The 18361-nt window shown below is 38.8% G+C and overlaps 1 protein-coding gene across 7 annotated transcripts in view; it reads right to left on the bottom strand.

Annotated features, from left to right (window-relative positions):
* The window catches only part of magi3a (membrane associated guanylate kinase, WW and PDZ domain containing 3a), a 95214-nt gene that overhangs the window by 22568 nt on the left and 54285 nt on the right, over positions 1 to 18361 (bottom strand). For 4 of the 7 annotated variants that reach the window (XM_077733001.1, XM_077733021.1, XM_077733028.1 and 1 more), the window contains exons 2-8: positions 17553 to 17669; positions 14802 to 14921; positions 6612 to 6818; positions 5295 to 5466; positions 4806 to 4885; positions 3772 to 3829; positions 1501 to 1607 (exon numbers count right to left, since the gene is read on the bottom strand). In XM_077733001.1, coding sequence (XP_077589127.1) covers positions 1501 to 1607; positions 3772 to 3829; positions 4806 to 4885; positions 5295 to 5466; positions 6612 to 6818; positions 14802 to 14921; positions 17553 to 17669 — 861 coding nt within the window. Of the gene's footprint in view, positions 1 to 1500; positions 1608 to 3771; positions 3830 to 4805; positions 4886 to 5294; positions 5651 to 6611; positions 6819 to 14801; positions 14922 to 17552; positions 17670 to 18361 lie in introns of those variants that run through there. The other 3 variants (XM_077733008.1, XM_077733042.1, XM_077733014.1) reach the window with 2 other exon arrangements.

Below are 18361 nucleotides of genomic sequence, written 5' to 3' on the forward strand. Positions count from 1 at the left end.
GGGTGCTCATATGTCGAGGTACCACTGTAGATGGAAGACATGTTCTGCCTTCCCTCCTTCACATTCTAGCTACATCATTTGTCAAAGATTCCTAAATGAGTAACAGCATGCTGCAGTTTCATCCTCAGCTGGGACTCTCACGGCTGACTAAACTGAACTCGTGATAACGGAATTAATCAGTTTATGTACTGGTACTGACTTTTGTACGCCCGTTTAAAATATCCAATCATTTGTGTGAATCGTTCTTCAACAAAACACTGCACTGTGGCGTAAATGATACACCCTCGTCATGTTTACAAGAAGGTAATTAAGCTGTGGGCGATTCACCGAGACTGTCCGACGTTCAGGGACAGTCCGTCGTCTCGGGGGTGAAGTAATTATATAAAATGTCAGACTGGATTGTAAGCTCTATAAATACAGTGCATTGCTTGGCTTCTCTCTGTCTTTTGCTCTCTCTGTTTTGTCAGGTTGGCTGTCTTGCCAGGGCACTGTTTAGAAGCCACTTCACGCACGTCCACAAGCACACTACTTGTTATTCAGTCTCATTAACAAGGGCAGAAAGGTGGAAATGGTGTGTTGAAGAAGAGGTGGGCAACATACAAATAAAGCCTGTTTTATCCAAGGACTACAGTGTGATAGGTCGAAATCACAGTGGAAAGAGGAACATGAATGACCTTGTGTTTTATGTGTGCAGACAACAACAAATACCACCTGCCTGTGTGATACCAGGAAAAAATAGGGTCACTTAAAAGGTGCCGTGCCGACATTTGTCATTTGCATCACCAGATAAACTGATACTTTTGAAAAAAATCTCATTTTGAAACAACATTTGTTCTGCGTTTTGGAACATTAGGGGGAGGATTACTTATTAACATCACTAAGGTTAACTACTATACTCTTTTTAGAGGCCAACGTTGTTCATTTTTTAGGAGTAATATTTAACTTGTTCACATAACCGGCACATTTGGATAACCCTAACAATAAGAGTCATTGTAGTAACTCCAACTACTGTAGAAGTAGCTATTTGACAAGTAGAATAGTAACTTGAAAAAAATGCAACCTGGGCATTACTAAATTATTATTTATTTAGTTTTAATTTATTGAAATTTAAAAAAAAAGTTTGCCACGGGACTGTTAAGACAAAAAAAAGGTAACAAAAAAAAGATGTAATAGCTGGAATTATGTTATCATGAGTTACTTTTTTTTACTACTGGGAACCTTGTTCAAAAGGACCTTCGAACTGGCAGAATTTCATATCTGGCCGCCAAAATGAAATTTCTTGGCCCAATGCAGCTTAGCTCTATTATTCAAATGCACTATTATTATTTCACATGATTGCTGTTCATTGGCTACCTGTCAAGTTATGAAAGATCTCAGCACGAGGCATAAGATTTGGACAGGGCAGACTTTGATGTTGAAAAAGTACAAGATGCCAGGAAAAACTCATCCATATGTACTTGACAATAAACATTATTACTCCCGCTTTTTTGGGAGACTCACCTGAAAATGTGGCCGTTGTTGAGGGTACTGCAGAAGGCATCTCCACACTAACCTTCTTCTTTGCTTCAAGCACTGGATTCTCAAACTGAGTCTTCTGGTTGATGTGGCTGCAAGTGGGTACACAGAAAATACTAAATAGGAGACAAATGCTTTTTGGAGGTTTTTGTACTTTGTATTATTGCAAAGTGGTTTGTTTGGTTGAAATTGCAAAGTATGTATCTTACTCTGCTCACTGGTAAATGAATTGGGATTATGAACATGTATTTTTTTTTCTTCCCCATTAATTCTTCATCTTGTGGAATTTTAGGGAGGAAAGAGAAATTTTAAACCTAATTCCTTTCTAAATTTTATTTTAGAAAACGGCAATTAAGCATACAATTATACCTTTTCTTTTCAGAAATACAAGTAAAACACTATGCTGACATAATGCATTTTTACAGGTTTTCTTGTATTCCTTTGATATTTGAAAAGTAACCTTATGAATTAATTGGAGCATGAACATTTTTTTTTCTTTCAGAGCGCCTTAACTTACTGATTCAAAAACCAAGAGAAATAGTGCAGTATTTCTCGACACTGTTGATGCAGATGCAAAATAAATCTTACAATATGTGGCAGGCAGATATATTTATTCTTCACATACATTATCTCAATATTATTACAAATTACCATATGTTCTCGCATATACGCCATATTTTGTGCAAAAAAATGAAATTAGAGTACGGCATTTATGCGCACAAGTTAAGACTTGACACGCACGAAACTGCAAGGTGACAAAGACGAAACACCATAACGCAAGACAAAGCGGCCAATACGTGAAAAAAATGTGAAAAAACTCACTTGTGCCTGCCATTGCTCGCTCAGGGCACTGCCATCTTACCCAGGGATAGCAAACTAGACTGCTACGGACACAATTTCTGGTTGTACTGATCATGTGACTTTCTTTGTTAATTTGTCTACGTGCAGACAACACCCTTTAGGAATGTCCAATCCAGCAGGCGATCCTTTAGATTCATTCAGCATCTAAGAAATATCATGTGCGATGATTCTTCTTAACATTTTCCCTTCAGTGTAACATTTGCTATTAAAACTATGAATATGGAGGTGAACATTGTGAATCAGGGGGCGCCTTAAACGACAGAAATTGTAAAATTCAATGATTTTAAAGCATTTTTTAGGTTGCAGCTTATACATGGAGGCGGCTGATAGGCGAGAAAATATGGTAGGTGTTTTTAGTTACTAATAATGGTGTCTCCTGAGGGGAACACTACAAAACAGTTAATATTGTGATGAAAAAAAACACGAGGAAAATAAAGGAAGGAGGCTGACTTATCCATTGCTTTTTTAGAGGACTGATGTTATTTGTGAAACCAACTAATGTAATACCTTGAACTGAATCATTGCATAGCTTCACCTCAATAGGAAAAAAAATCTCCTAGAACCACGATCACCTGAATAAAAGCAGGTGAAAATGGAAAAAAAGTAGCAACCTGGTTAGAAAACATTATAGCAAAATTGTGTAACAAAATGAAAAATGCTCAGTGCGAATGGTCATCTGTCTCTGTGTTCCCTACAGATGACCGAAAATTTGAGTTTCTCTTGAAAAAATGTGGCAGTTTCGGAAGGAAGCAGTTAAAACAGTTTAAACATTTAAAGTTCACCTAACCTACTAGTGGAATTGAATAACTTGAATGTAAGGTTGCAATTCATGCTGCTTTTTAATCAAACTTGGGCTGGAGACAGTGATTCCAATCTGGCAACCCTGTCTCACGTTGCTACCTATCCTTACTCCCTCATCACTGCAAATCATGAGAGATCCCATACTTGGCCAGACAAAGTAGCAAAGACATGGGAGATGCGGCCTCTCATTGACCCTCTTTTATAAACAGAGGCTCTGATCCTCCCCCTACGCCTTTTTGTCTAGAGTAATGGGAGCAAAATGAAACATTAAGCTCTATTTGTACTCTTGTTCACAAAGAAATATCCCTTTGTTTCCCACACAGGGCCCCAACACTATTATTTTTGCTGCTTTGAAAAAGGCTGTGTGAAACAAAAGCGCAGGGCATATCCGAGTATCATATCATCATATTGCATCATCCACATCAAACTCAACTGTACTTTTGCCTTGCTTGTACAGATAAACACAATGTTGCTTACTACTCACTACCATAAAAGCGTTCATTGTTTATTAAGGTCCTCAAACACCATCTACAAGCCCCACCTGCCCCAAAGCACCCCACACCCCCAGGGAAAAAAAAGGAGATGTGAACTCACTCCACATAGTAGGTACCATACTGGGGGTCCTCGATCTTCTCCCAGCCATAAGGCAACTCTAAGGTCAAGAAGAGTAAAACACACATTAAGACTACTAGGACTAAATATGTTTTAAAAAAAAGAATCAACAATATTTCTTCAGGGAAAAATTGGATCTGAATCACTTTCAAATGATGGAAAATGTGTTGAAGTGATAGGACAGTGAAATGATGAATTGTTAGGAGCTAGAAAATACAGCAAGTAGCCTTTGTTTGGAAGATGTGCAGATAAATGTTATCTCAAGTTCCTGACATTAGGTTACAAACAAATAAGAGCAAGTCCTTGGAATGATGAGTTCTCTGCATGTATACTACGGTTTTAGTGAGATAACCTATACTTATGAACATACTGTTCTTCATTTGCTGCCACAGCAGTTGCCAATTTTTCAGTAAGGAAACCCTAAAAGCCCTTCGAACTTTGAAATCGTTCATTATGCTAACAATGGTATGCTCATTCTAAATACTCCAACAGTACTTGCTAAGTTGCCAATACATATTCTGTAAGCAAGAAAGCCCTTTCTATAAAGGAATAAGATACTGGACTACAAGTCACACTTATTTCCCATAGTTTTGACCATATGACATATTCCTCCACACTGATAGCTGTAAGAAGGGCGCTGTTGGCGTGCCTTCCACTTAGTGTAGGTGCAGTTGTTCAAATGTGATATTAGGAGAAGAGTTAATGGATTTGGTAGTGATTTTGTGTGAGATCCAGAGTTTGGTAAACCAGTTAAGGTGTGTTGTTTATGCCATAATTATCAGGAAAACACTCTGATGCTTATTTATCCTGTTGTTCTCCATGTCATTAATATATCTAATATTTGCTCTCGTCTCTCATCATATAAAAAAATACCGCCAGAAATGCAACTAATCTTCTAGTAGGACCTTTGTACAGGACTATTGTTTTTTTTTTTCTTTAATCACTTCATTGTACATTTTTTGTGCAACAAATACTCCAAAAATACAGTAGTCAAAGAAATCTAGCAAATATCCTACCTCCTTCTTCGCATTTCTCAGGAGCCTTGGCCTTCCTAGCGAGCCGCGGGTCCAGCCACGTGGTAGTTTTGCCGTTATGGCTGCGCAAAGGAAAAATTCATCTAAAGGCTTATTAAAGATCATCAAAAAAGATAATAAGACATTTAAGCAATTAGCAGCGCCATAATACCCAATAGCTATTTCACTAGCTCTGTGAAGCTGAAAGATTTCAAGGCTCATTGAAATGAGATACTAAAGCTACATTTTCAGTTCACACAATGTATAGTGTTTTGATATAAAATCTGAGAATGCATTGTTTTTGCTTTGCTGAGCCCCCAGATAATTTGACTAAAGATGTCGGGAGATATGACCAATTTTATTTTATTTTTCTGTAATTAAAGATGATCTGGGTGATCAGGAAATTGGGAAAAGTGGAGTCAGAGCACTGCTGAGAGTTCATGCGACTTTAGAGCAATTGGAGCAAAGCCAGGCAGTGTTAAGGCTACTCACTCTATAAAATAGACCATGCCGGTTTCTGTGTAGGCCATCTCCCAGTTCTTTGGCAGGGGCTCCTGACTATCATCCTGCGCCATTGCACTCCAGGCTCGCAGGTCCATGGCACCAGCTGACTGGTTGTAGCTGGGTACAGTCTTCCTCCAATCCACCTTGTCCTTGGGGTCTGCTGCAGCCCGACATGCCGCCAGCGAAACCGGCACAGAGACAGAAAGGGGAAGTGGATGGGAATAGGGGTATGGGAGGTGGTATAAAGAGAAGGAGACGGGAGGTGAGAATGTGGAACCATAGGGTCTCCTCTGGGCTCCTTGCATGGTGCCCTGCCGCTGCTCAACTTGCTCTTCCTCTGCACACTGGGAGGATGGTTGCATCCCACCAAATGAGGAAAGGGTAAAGAGAGTGAGAGAGAGGGAAGGGAGAGAAAGAGAGAGTACACATAGAAGAATAGCAATTGCCATTGAATTTGCACGTCAGCAGCGGTATACTGGGAACTGCCTCCCGGGCAATGGCAGAGCTGACCGACGTTACAGCCGGGCCACATCAGCCACATTTCTGCTACTATCGTGTTCGAGTGTGGCTGTTATCTGAAAAATCTGGACATTTTCATCAGGTCATTGATTGCGCTGTTTGCATATCCACTGGGACTCAATGGCATAGCTATAAAATGTGTCTTTCTGAAATTGTGGCCTCGTTATTACGATCAAACAGTTCTGCTTGCAAAATGGTTTAAATTGATGTACAGCACAGGTGTAGTCAATGGCTCTGTAGAATGGCACTCCACTTTCGTTTTTTTTCTGTGTTAGGCTGAAAAATTGCTTTACCACCCGCAGCTCTATTGATGATGTGTATCTTGCTGCATGCTCAATTACCCTTGCACACTTGACCCTTGCCTGCTTTTGCTGGCATGTCTCTCAGTATAGAAAGGCATCCATCATCTAGTAATGTACAATCTCGAAAGGGCAGTAAATGAAAGGCAGTTGTCTAGATATTTTCATTGGATGTCCAAATCTGTGTCATCCTCGCTTTCATTTTGTATTGATGTGTGTAATGGTTGCTCATCTATTTGTGCCCTGTGATTTGGTGGCAACCAATTTAGGGTGTCCCTATCCTCCTGCCCATAGTTGGGTGGGATAGGCTGCAGCACCCAGGGTCCTTGTGTGGATAGTCAGTAAGGAATGAAGTGAATAAATATTCAAATGCATATTTTTACACGGTAACGCAGCCTCCAACTCACCCACTAACACAAAGTTGTAATATTTTGCTCTCTATTATGGTGAGTGTGAATGAAAATGTCTAAATTGGTGTTCATCTCACCAGTTTGTCCATTGACCATTGGAGGTCTCTCGTCTTCGTCCTCCTCCTCTGGGGCTGCGCTGTCCTTCCTGTCCATTTTGCTGACTGAGGTTGTGCGCTTTCGTTGGACTTCATTGTCAAATTCCTCATCAAACAATACCTGATCAACCAAGTCTGGCTGTACAGGGCTCGGCTCGGCAGGCGGTTTAGGTGTGCCATAGTAGTTACCTGAGGAAGTCAAATTTGAAATGTAATTCACAAAATGATCATAAATCATAAATTATACTGCTTCAAAAAGTAAGACTGTCCACACCAAGTCACACATCATGGATTGTTAGCATTATTATTATTTTTTTTACAATCTTTTTTGATATATTATGACCTAGGATTTTTATTCATTTACTGTATTTCACAAAAAATGTGTTGCAGCGCTACATGGCACATATACAAGGTAAAATAAAGTGAGTTATAAAATGTACAACTCACTCAACAATTTGCAGTTTAGATGCAGGTGTAAATATGATAAGGTAGGTGTATATTTTCGTATTACAGGGTAGTTTGTTTGATATTTTCATTCAGTTTTTTTCGCTATTATCGTTTGTATTATCATCACTGCATTAGTGCTCATATAAATAGTTTGAATACAAAAGCTTATTAGGAATAGCTATTGGTAAATAAGTTTTCCTTTTTCTAACTCCGTCTCGAAGAAGTCTGAGCTTATGATATTTATTTTGTTGTATAACTAAACTTTTTCATTTTGAATTGTTCTTATGGTTGTTATTCTGACGTTACATTTTTCATCATAGGTGAAACAAATATTTCATTCATTCAGAACTGCAACCTCTGGTTGCTGATGCATTTTTTAAACAAAATATTCAATTTGACGATGTGCCAATTTTTTCATCGTTCAATTTTAATATAGTGAAAATATTATCATATCATATTATGCGCACATTACTTTCGAAAAAAAATTCATGGCAAAGGAAAGTTGAGGTCACGTGCATTTATGTCTTTGTAAAGCCATGTTTTATAATGTATCATTCCAGTGGTCATTTTAAGTTATTGTTAATCTGTTATGTAATAACTCGAGTCCCTAAAACATAGAACGCTTATTAACTCGTGTGCTCCCACTGACAGTGGTAGATGTCAAATTTATCCTAACTAGGAGGGCTAACAGTATCCCAATTTAAATGGATCGGATGTCCATCCTCCACAATGAGAGCCAGAGAGTTAAAAGAAACTCGTGAAAATGTGATCTCATCTTAAAGTCCATCATCCTTTCCTGTCATGTTAGTGCCCAAGGCAGTGCAGAGCTAACTACACAGAGCGAGTGCCCACAGTGCAGCAAGAACTGCAATCATTTTCATCCTTCCTCAAATACACCATTGGATAGTTTGACCCGTTAAGATGAGGACACAGAAAGATATGAGGGGAATATCGAGGGACATATCGAGGGGTGTAGCTTTGCTATGTTAAATAAGATAATTAACATACTGTAAATGAGGCCAGAAGGGGCATTCGCACACACACAAACACACAGGTAACGCACACCCCGCTTTCCTTTTTGTATGCCTCGATCTTCTTTTTTATTCAAATATGATGTGTTAACATTGTACTCCTCATGACTCATTCTCATCAATAGTAGGTACAGTTGTGGTCAAAAGTTTACATGCACCTGTGAAGAACATATTGTCATGGCTCTCTTGAGTTTCCAGTTATGTCTACAACTCAGTATTTTCTCTGCTAGAGTGATTGCAACAGATACTTCTTTGTCACACCACAAAATCATGAAGTTTGTTTCTTTTATGACTTTATTATGGGTTATCAGAAAAAGTGATCAAATCTGCTGGGTAAAAAATATACATGCAGCAGTGCTAATATTTGGTAACATGTCCCTTGGCCATTTTCACTTCAATTAGGCGCTTTTGGTCGCCATCCACAAGTTTCTGGCAAGCTTCTGGTTGAATCTATGACCACTCCGTTTGACAAAATTGATGCAATTCCGTTAAATTTGATGGCTTTCTGACATGGGCTTGTTTCTTCAGCATTGTCCACAAGTTCTCAATGGGGTTTAAGTGAGGAAAGTTTGGGAAGGCCATTCGATAACCTTAATTCTAGCCTTATTTAGCCATTCCATTATCACTTTTGTCGTGTGTTTGGGGTCATAGTCCTGTTGGAACACCCAGCTGCTCTCAAGACCCAATCTTTGGGCTGATGACTTTAGGTTATCTTGAAAAATTTGAAGGTAATCCTCTTTCTTCATTATCCCATTTACTCTCTGTAAAGCACCAGTTCAATTGGAAGCAAAACAGCCCCAGAGCGTAATACTAACACCACCGTGCTTGACGGTAGGCATGGTGTACTTGGGGTTAAAGGCCTCACCTTTTCTCCTCCAAACATATTGCTGGGCCTTGTGGCCAAATGGCTCGATTTTTGTTTCGTCTGACCACGGAACTTTCCCCCAGAAGGTCTTATCTTTGTCCAAGTGATTAGCAGCAAACTTCAGTGGAGCCTTAACGTGCCGCTTTTGGAGCAAGGGCTTCCTTCTTACACGGACCTGCAGCTGCTTTGAAATGGGTCCCAGTGACTTTCCTGACTTGTTCAAGTCAAGTATTCACTTTTTCAGATCCATGCTGAGCTACTTCGACTTTCCCATTGTAGCGTTCGTGGGCGTTTGCATCCAATGAGCCTTATTTTTATTAGTCAACAGCTATTGTCACTCATAAACACTCAAATCATAATCAAGATGTTCAGAGGCCATGCTATGAAGCTCATTTCACTGACCCAACTTTCTAAGTCGCCAAAATTGCTAATTTGTGGTGCTGTGTGTATATTCTTGACCCAGCAGATTGGATCACTTTTTCTGTTAACCCATAATAATATCATAAAAAAAAACTTCATGAATGTTTTTGTGACAAAGTATGTGTTCCAATCACTCTGTCAGAGAAAAATCAGAGTTGCAGAAATAACTGGAAACTCAAGAGAGCCTTAACATTATGTTCTTCACAAGTGTATCTAAACCTCTGACCACAACTGTATTTGGGGACCCCAAGGAGACATGTGGCTATGATTGCGGTAAGATTATTAGTCACAATGCAAGTGTTAGGCTTGAAATCTTGGAGAGATGGCCCAAACCATACGATCTTAAAAAGGGAAAAGCATCTGCAGGCTAGTTGTTTTTCTTACTGATTTAATGAGGGTACTGTGTCTTTGAGAGTCAGTGTTTTTTAAAAAGCTTTGTGAAATCAGCTAAAACCCCAAAAGACTCCTTGTTTACTTTGCCTCCTTGTTAATTTACAGTAATTATGAATAGTTAATCAAGTAACTTCAGAAGTGTGCGCTGTAGGGAAATACTGACGCAATGAGTGGGTTGCACCCACAAGGAAGCAGAAATTCTGGATGCCATATTAAATAAAAAGATTTAATTAAATTGAGTAGCTTTATTGTCATTATACATGTATAATGAGATTCAAAGCTTCACCATGAAGTGCACACATAAATACCCAATTAATAAGTAATAAAATAAATTTGTGTAAATTAGGTCCTCCTAGGTGCAGAACTCGAGTCGAGTGCGGGGCAGTCTCATCATATTGTCATATTGTTCAAAATGTTATGAGGACATATTTACTCAAGTCAACGTTAACCTTATATCACAATAATCACCACCGTTTTTTTTACTTTGTGGATGAGTGTTTTTCCATGTGTCTGTTATGTAATATGTACATACTGTTGGGTTCATTTATATATGTGGTTCGCTTTCTTTAAATTTATACATTATTATATATTGGCAATGCTTTGTTTAACTTAGCATATTGACGGTGGAAGGGGTCACTTTGGTGCATCTGCTTGCGGCCCTGATGAGCAGAGGGAAAGGTCCCTATCAAGTTGGACTCATCAGAATTGTTTAGAAACCCTGGCTTCGCACAGGGTCCGGGGAGACAAAGTTGGAAACCTTCACGTGGTGTCTCCTGAGAGGCCGGTCGCCGTGGCCTGCGAATTCCAACAAATACCACTCAGAGCTGCCAACAAGGAACGTGGCACCCTACGTTTTCATCCAGCCGGAGATATTTGACTGCCCCTCACCTCCGACTACCCCCCCGGATGAAATAATCCGCGTTCCAGTGGCAGCTCTAGCGCTGTCTGAGGGTCTCAGGCGCTTGTAGTGCAACAACAACAACAACAGGGTCCAAGGACTGTTGATTGTTTGATTTGGATTAAACCTCGACGCCTCACCCAGTCGCAAGTTCACAATGAAGATTTAGGGAAGGACTCATAAAATGTTTGGACTTGGATGGCAATATCGAATGAACCTCCGAAGATACTCGCAATTGTTTTGAAATAGTAAAGCTCGGTCTACCTGACACAAGCTTAATTGTTTACTCGGTTACTTCTTATGCCTCTTAACCTTGTAATTGTTTTGATTGCAAGCCTTAAATTGGCAGGAGATGAATTCGGTCTTTTAGAATCATTTGTGACGAGGACGAAGTCAGAATGGATTCTCTCTTGCAAGTAACGCCAAAGATGTGCTCGATGTCTCCGTGTATTTTTTATATTATATTAAAGATAACTAAAAATTAACCTAACACATACAGAGGCCCAAATTATCAAATTTATGTAGACACTGTATTGATTGTTTATCAGGCTTTGAAAATATAACACAATCTTCATGAATGCTCGAATCTGTCCGTTTTGAGTTCATCGGAAACAGCCAAAATGAGATAAATCCTTGATCATAAAAGTATAATAAGCCTATTATCATGATACATATGATCGCACATTAGCCGCCTCAATGTATAAGCCACATTCTTACAATTGCCTTAAAAGTATTTAATTTTAACATTTCTGTCGTATAAGACGCTCCTGATTCACAAGTTTCACCTTCATATTCATGATTTTAATAGGGAGAACAAATGATTTTACTTTGAAGGGAAAATCCTAAGAAAAATCCTCACACGTGGTATTTCTGAGATACTGTATGAATCGAAAGGATCGTCTGCTGGATTGCACTTTTCATTGCATGTTCCGAAAGGGTGTTGCCTGCACGTGGACCAATTCAAAAAGGAAGTCACGTGAGCAGTAAAACAAGGAATGTGTCCAAAGCGGTCTAGTTTGTCATCCCTAGGTAATATGGCGGCACCCTGAGCGAGCAACGATAAGCACAATATTCTGTTTATTTTTTTTCTTGAAATTCATTCATAGATGTCAAAATAAGTTTTGTTTAGCATTTCATCTGTTTATCATTACTCTATATTGAAATAAATGATCGTACCACCTGCATTGTCATGCATTATGGCGTTTCGTCTTTGTCACCTTGCAGTTTCATGCATGTCAAGTCTAATTTGTTTGCAAATAAGCCGTATCCTTGATTCAGAATTTTCTTTAACTACATATACGACATGCACGTGAGAAAATATGGTAGTTGTAGCTGTCCCAAATGTCAGCAACTTAAGATGATCAGGATACTAAGAATCTGTCACGTTGCTCCACCGAGAGGGGAACTGTGAATTTCCACATTTTGTTATGCTGATTATTATTTAATATAAATATAGTCTTTGTTGGGAAAAGATCGCAACTATTAAAAACCGTTTCTTACTAAAAGTATTTGGACTCCAATAATTAACAGTTGCTCAGTCCTAGATGCAATTCAACTGTCACGCCAGGAAGGTTAGGGTATAGGGGCTCGCGCTCTTGTGTCTCTGAAAAATATAGACTATGTCTTAAGCTGGTGGACTGGAGACCCGGATGCATGGAAAATGTTTATCATATACAAAAAAATATAGAGCAAATCCACAAGGCACTTTGTTGGGTTTATTCTGTATTACTATTATAAATATAGTTGTATTAAGTCATTTCTTTGTTAAATCATTCTCTTATTATTCTCAAAGTGTTGCAAGGTCATGAACTGCCGCCTAGTCCACTCTCACATGGACTTCTCCAAGGATTGTTGCTACATCCACATACCCAGTATCGGGCTGAGAGGGTTGTTGATCGGGCAAGGACTGGATATCTGCCATTTCCAGCAACGGAGCCCATAACAAAGATATTGTTTCTGCCACGTCCATAACACTCGTGACGCACTTCGGGTTTTTCTTTATGTAATTATTATATGATTCTTAGGTCAAGGAAGGCATAATTGTTCTAATCTAAATGTTGTTTAGGTCTAGTCTCCTGTTTTTGTTATTGGTAAAATACTTTGATTGTTATTGTAGTCCCAGATGTTGCTTTTACTCATACGTGATGGAATGATCAACAACTCTGTAAATTGTTTTGATTCATGGCAATAAGAGGCGTACGAAAACGTCTATTCGGGGAGACGTTCGGAAGTTGTAAGAAGAACTTGCTGAAACTCTCCCCTTCGGAGGTTTTACCTGTTGTTACCCATTTCTATTTAATTAAATGTCAATAATTGAATAAGATGTCTGCCTGCAGTTATTGATAATTACGGACGAAGGTTAAATATTAATGAACCTAACACACTTGTAGAGAGTATATCATAAATTGGAACACAATTGGAACACAATTGGGGGTGATTGAATGCCAGCATCATACTGCACACAGCATAAAACTGGGAAACACAAAAACCAATAATGAAAGGATGAATCACTACAGATTAATGAATTGCACCGTTTCAAACAAATAAAATGGCGTTCACAGAAAAAATGTGTCATTGGTCTTGCCAATTAACCTTAGCAAATGAATTAGCCTTTATCTCCTTGCCAGCCTCTGTCACAATCCCTCATCAAATATTGAAGATAGAGCTGCAGTGCCCAGTATGCTCCAGGCTGTGTTTGCGAGTGCCACGGCCTCAGGCATGTGAAGGCCATTTTACTTGGTTTGGAAAGAGCGCCTTGGCGTCAGGTACCTATTCCAGCCCTGCATTCCTCTGTCGCCTTTCAGGGTGCGATTGGGGACATCTCATTAACAAAACCTCCACACAATAATGAGAACCCATTTTATTACTTCTAAACCTTTAGCAGTTGCCAGCAGAGAACCTCTGTACTCTTCCAGCTCTGTGACTTTTGGCTTGCTGCCCCACTTGTATCTTCATAATAAACAGCAATGCAGCTTGGCCTCATGACTTTACAAAGTATGCAACACAATCACTGAGCTTTGTGGTGCAGCGAAACAGTGAGGTGGAAAATTAAATTTTCTGTGGCATCCATGATTGTCAGGGGGAGGATGAAGTGTTTGTTATAACGAGGATTTTATCACCGTCTTTTGCTGACACAAAGGCATGGACGATACCAGAGGAGTAAGCTATAAATCACTGCTGTTTATGACAATTTATAATTGCAATAGCTCTGCTATATGATTATAGTAGCCCACTGGCTATTCTTGTATCCAAGAAGTCCAGCAAGAAGGATATTTAAACTATTATATTATCATTATAAGCTACCAAAAGCACCCAATTGAAGTGAAAATGGCCAAGGGACATGTTACCAAATTTTAGCGCTGCTGTATGTATATTTTTGACCCAGCAGATTTCATCACTTTTATTTTCTGTTCACCCATAATAAAGTCATAAAAGAACCTAACTTCAAGAATGTTTTTTTAATGAAAAAGAAGGATCTGTTCCAATCACTCTATCAGAGAAAAATCTGAGTTGTAGAAATAACTGGAAACTCAAAAAAGCCATGACAATATGTTCTTCACAAGTGTATGTAAACTTTTGATAACAACTGTACGTATGTATTTGTTTTACCATGATGACATTAATGAATCAAAATTTTACACGTCAAAATAAAATGTGGCCATGGGATAATTCTCATTTATGGAAATGATAAAACAACAATGGATAAATGTAAGCAGATCATTACATCCACCTGATGAGTCAAAAGAAAATCTTATTCTGATGGAAATGCAACAGAAGAGAGAAATTTTTTTTCTAACAACCACTAAAGGGCAAATTAATACCAGAACAGGCATTTCAGTTGATTTATAGAGTGCCCACCAAAGTTCCAGGTATGCGTCTATGTAGTTGAAGGAAATTGATATTGAAATCACACATAGCCAGCAATAAATGGACGTCTTTATATCGGTACCACCCCCGCCCAGGCAAAATCAGTTAATACTTGACGGCTACCAGGGTCAAAATGTGAAAATGCAAAATGGATTTTTTTTGTCAATTGAAAAGTAAAACTGGACGTAACAATGTACATCAATCATAGTACACCACCGTACACTTTATGTTGTGTAGTGTTTGTTAAATACCATCATAGGTTCCACTCTCCAGCAGCAGTCCACATTCTTCCAGGTTCCGAAACTCATCCACATTAATGAAGTTGTAGTCTACTCCAGGAACTTCTCCCTCTCTGGGCTGCCGAGTGGTACCTGCCAACAAGGGAAATGGGTGAACCAGCCAAAAATATAGTGGAGACACTGTTTTTCACTTGGATACGTTGATGTGACATCCAGGGATGAGTATATTAAATATTTGATGGGCAGAAATAATCTGAAACATTAGTGGATCGCTCTGTTTTAAAATAGCTGACACAATTCTATTCATCTCAGTATTAAGTAACCAAATGTATTTATTTTTAAAGAAGGTATTCCAACTGGGCGGCCTGACGGCTGAGTTGGCTTCACAGAGGGGGACCTGGGTTCAAATCCGTCCACCTGACTGGAGTTTTCATTGCCTGCGTGAGTTTTCTCCGGGTACTCCGGTTTCCTCCCACATTCCAAAGACATGCATGGTAGGCTGATTGGACAGTCTAAATGGCCCCTAGGTGTGAGTCTAAGCATGAATGGTTGTCTGTCTCCTTGTGCCCTGCGATTGGCTGAACACCAATTCAGGGTGTACCTGGCCTCTGGCCCTAAGTCAGCGGGGATAGGCTCCAGCACCCCCGCTTCCCTAGTGAGGATGAAGCGGTTCAGAAAATGAGATGAGGTATTCCAAGTGTTTTGACTATTTCAGAAACCATTATGCTTTTCGTTTTCCGGCCTTTTTGAGAAATCAAAAACCAAAACACTTCAAAGATTTTCTCCCATTTTTCATACACTTCTGCAGGGAATAAAATAATCCATCACAGTAAATGCTAGTGGCTATCAAGATGAAACAATGCTGCAGTTCCTTGTGTTAAAAGCTAAAAACTAAGTATTTTTTCCACAATTAACATCTTAAACCTACAGCAATCTAAGTGCTTTTGGTTCTGTGACTTAACATACCCATAGTTACTTTCATAAAATAACAATTTTCCCAATCTGCTGCTTCTCATTAAGAACGTGCCATGTATTGCCCGGATGGTGCTCTCATTTGCGAAATGCTGGAAACACATTGTTATGGAAAATACTTCACGCTTCTTAACGCGCCAACTCCGTTTAGCATCATCTTAGCTGTAATCAGGGCTTTAACAGAGCCTCAGTCGAGTCGCTCTGCTATCTGGCCGTTGCGCGCGCACGAGGGAATTTAACTTTGCATTTAATGTCCCCATTCATCACTTTCTTTCTGCGTCAACATCCACCCAGATGCCGCTGTGGGGCATCACTTGTAAAACAGCTCAGTCCACTAAAGGGAGAATGGCTTACTTTGGCTGATAACAAAGTAAGAGATTATTCATCAACTCAAAATAAAGTCTCTTTTTTGTCGTAACCTTAAAAAAAGTGAACTTCTCAATGATACATCACCTTTTGGGTAAAGAAGGCCATAATATTAAAATTTGGTACATGAATGTGGCTTAAATATTTTATGTATTTTTTTTCTTGTGATTTATGTTTTTTTTAATTATAGAACATTGTAAATTAAGAAAAAGCTAATTACAAAAAAATAAAAACAGAAGTATACGCTGTGGTACTTAACAATCATTTCGATAGTATTTAAGTTTATTTCATTGCCATTGAAGGGCATAGATGTTCAAACCATTTTGTCTAAGAGAGGCTGGCCTCATCACTGCCGTATCTCCCAGTCAAAATGAATTGGACATTTAACCCTGTCAATGCCAGCCAATCAGTTAAATAAATGCCTTATAAAAGGAATATCCTGTCATTTCACAATCATTTTATTATCTGATCTATTGGGTGCATGTGATGGTAATGGTCAGCCAAAAGACAATACTAAATCCCTTTGAAAACTTCTGTCTAAAAATGTGACCTTTAAAAGATGTTGTTTGATTCGAACAATATTTTTTGGTTTTCTAATTGTCAGTACGACATACAGAAATGATTCCCCAGCCACGACTGATATATCCGTTAGGGCTATTGATTGAGTTTTGGGTTCAGCCATGCTGTGGCCTTGGACCACTGGCACTGTTGAGCTCCTGCTGCCGTCTTTATGAGACAAGTACACAGTGTGTTTGTAGATAGGAGTCATAGCTGCTGGATAGAAGTTCCAGCAGCTTTTACTATGCTACAAAGACTCGTTCTAATTTCAACTAGCATGAGCAATTAGACAGCTGAATTTATTCACAAAAAGAAAACTACATCAGCCAACTACATTTATCGTCTAGGACAGAACAGGTCTTTGTTGCTAGTATAATATAAGAATGTTGCATTCCCAACTGCCAAATAAATCACAGAGAATAAGGAAAATATGTCAAATGTAAACTATTGCCGTGTGATTAACAACCGAAGAGTCATCTCGCCTCGTCTAAAAATACAGTACTACCAAAAAATGTTGAATATCAATTTACTGGCTAGCTGATATTTTTTTCAATTTAACATAAAATACAAAAACAAGCAATTTTATTGAGCCAGAAAAATATTGATTTTAATTTTAGTCGTTCCTTTAATATGTCAAATTTACCTTGTAAATTGCATTACAGAAATACAACAACCTTTTCAGTATAGTGAAATTTTTGAGTAGCATTGAGGTCTGTGAACTTGAGTTATATTATAATAAGTTAGTTACTTAGTTATATTATGACTAACAATAGAAATAATAGACACTATACTGCACGATTGATAGCCAATGTCCATCATCGTCATCATCATCAATGTTGCAAAGAAATGTATTTCTCTATAACTCACAGGGAATAGTGCGCAGATACAAGTTGTCCCTGATCACTTGCTGAAGCTTGTGATCCAGAGACCCCTTCTGGAACTGTAGACTGAGGTAGTGATGCAAATCCGCATTGAGGACCTTCCCTAGACGAGAAATGACATATTTTATTACAACAAATACATGGCAATTATGTATACCATGAAAAAATATCCTCAAGACGTGAAAGTCTAAAATCCCTGATGGTGGAGTGATATATTTGCCTGCCTTTGCTGTAGGCAGTGTAGGATCAATTCCCACTCAGTGGTGGTGCAAATGTGAATGCAAATGGTTGTCTGTCTGTGTGTTTCTCATAACTATGTGGTAACCAGTTCAGAGTGCATTCCGCCTTTTGCGGAGCCATCACCCTGTGACCTTGACAAGGATAAGCATTTTTGAAAATGGACAGATGAAACAAATTCTGTTAGATGCTTAAAATACTAGAAAAACAATGTTCATTCATTAAACTCAGATAAATTCCACAATGTGTTGAGTTGTGTACATTAAGTAATTGAGGTAAGTTAATTAGCCACATTTTAATAACAAAGGTGTACAGTTGTACACTAATTTCTCATTTTAATGTAGACCAGACATGTCCGCAATAATCGAAAAACCGCGAAGTAGGATCACCCCTATTAATACTACATAGCATACTACATGTTTTCGCAGCTATACGAAAATACAAATACACAAATACAATTATCAAGAAGTCTCATCTCATTTTCTGAACGGCTTTATCCTCATTAGGGTCGTGGGGGAGGGGTGGGGGGGGGGTGGGGGGGTCCTGGAGCCTATCCCA

This window comes from Stigmatopora nigra, chromosome 1 (genome assembly GCF_051989575.1).
Source record: "Stigmatopora nigra isolate UIUO_SnigA chromosome 1, RoL_Snig_1.1, whole genome shotgun sequence".
Classification (NCBI taxonomy): Eukaryota; Metazoa; Chordata; class Actinopteri; order Syngnathiformes; family Syngnathidae; genus Stigmatopora; species Stigmatopora nigra.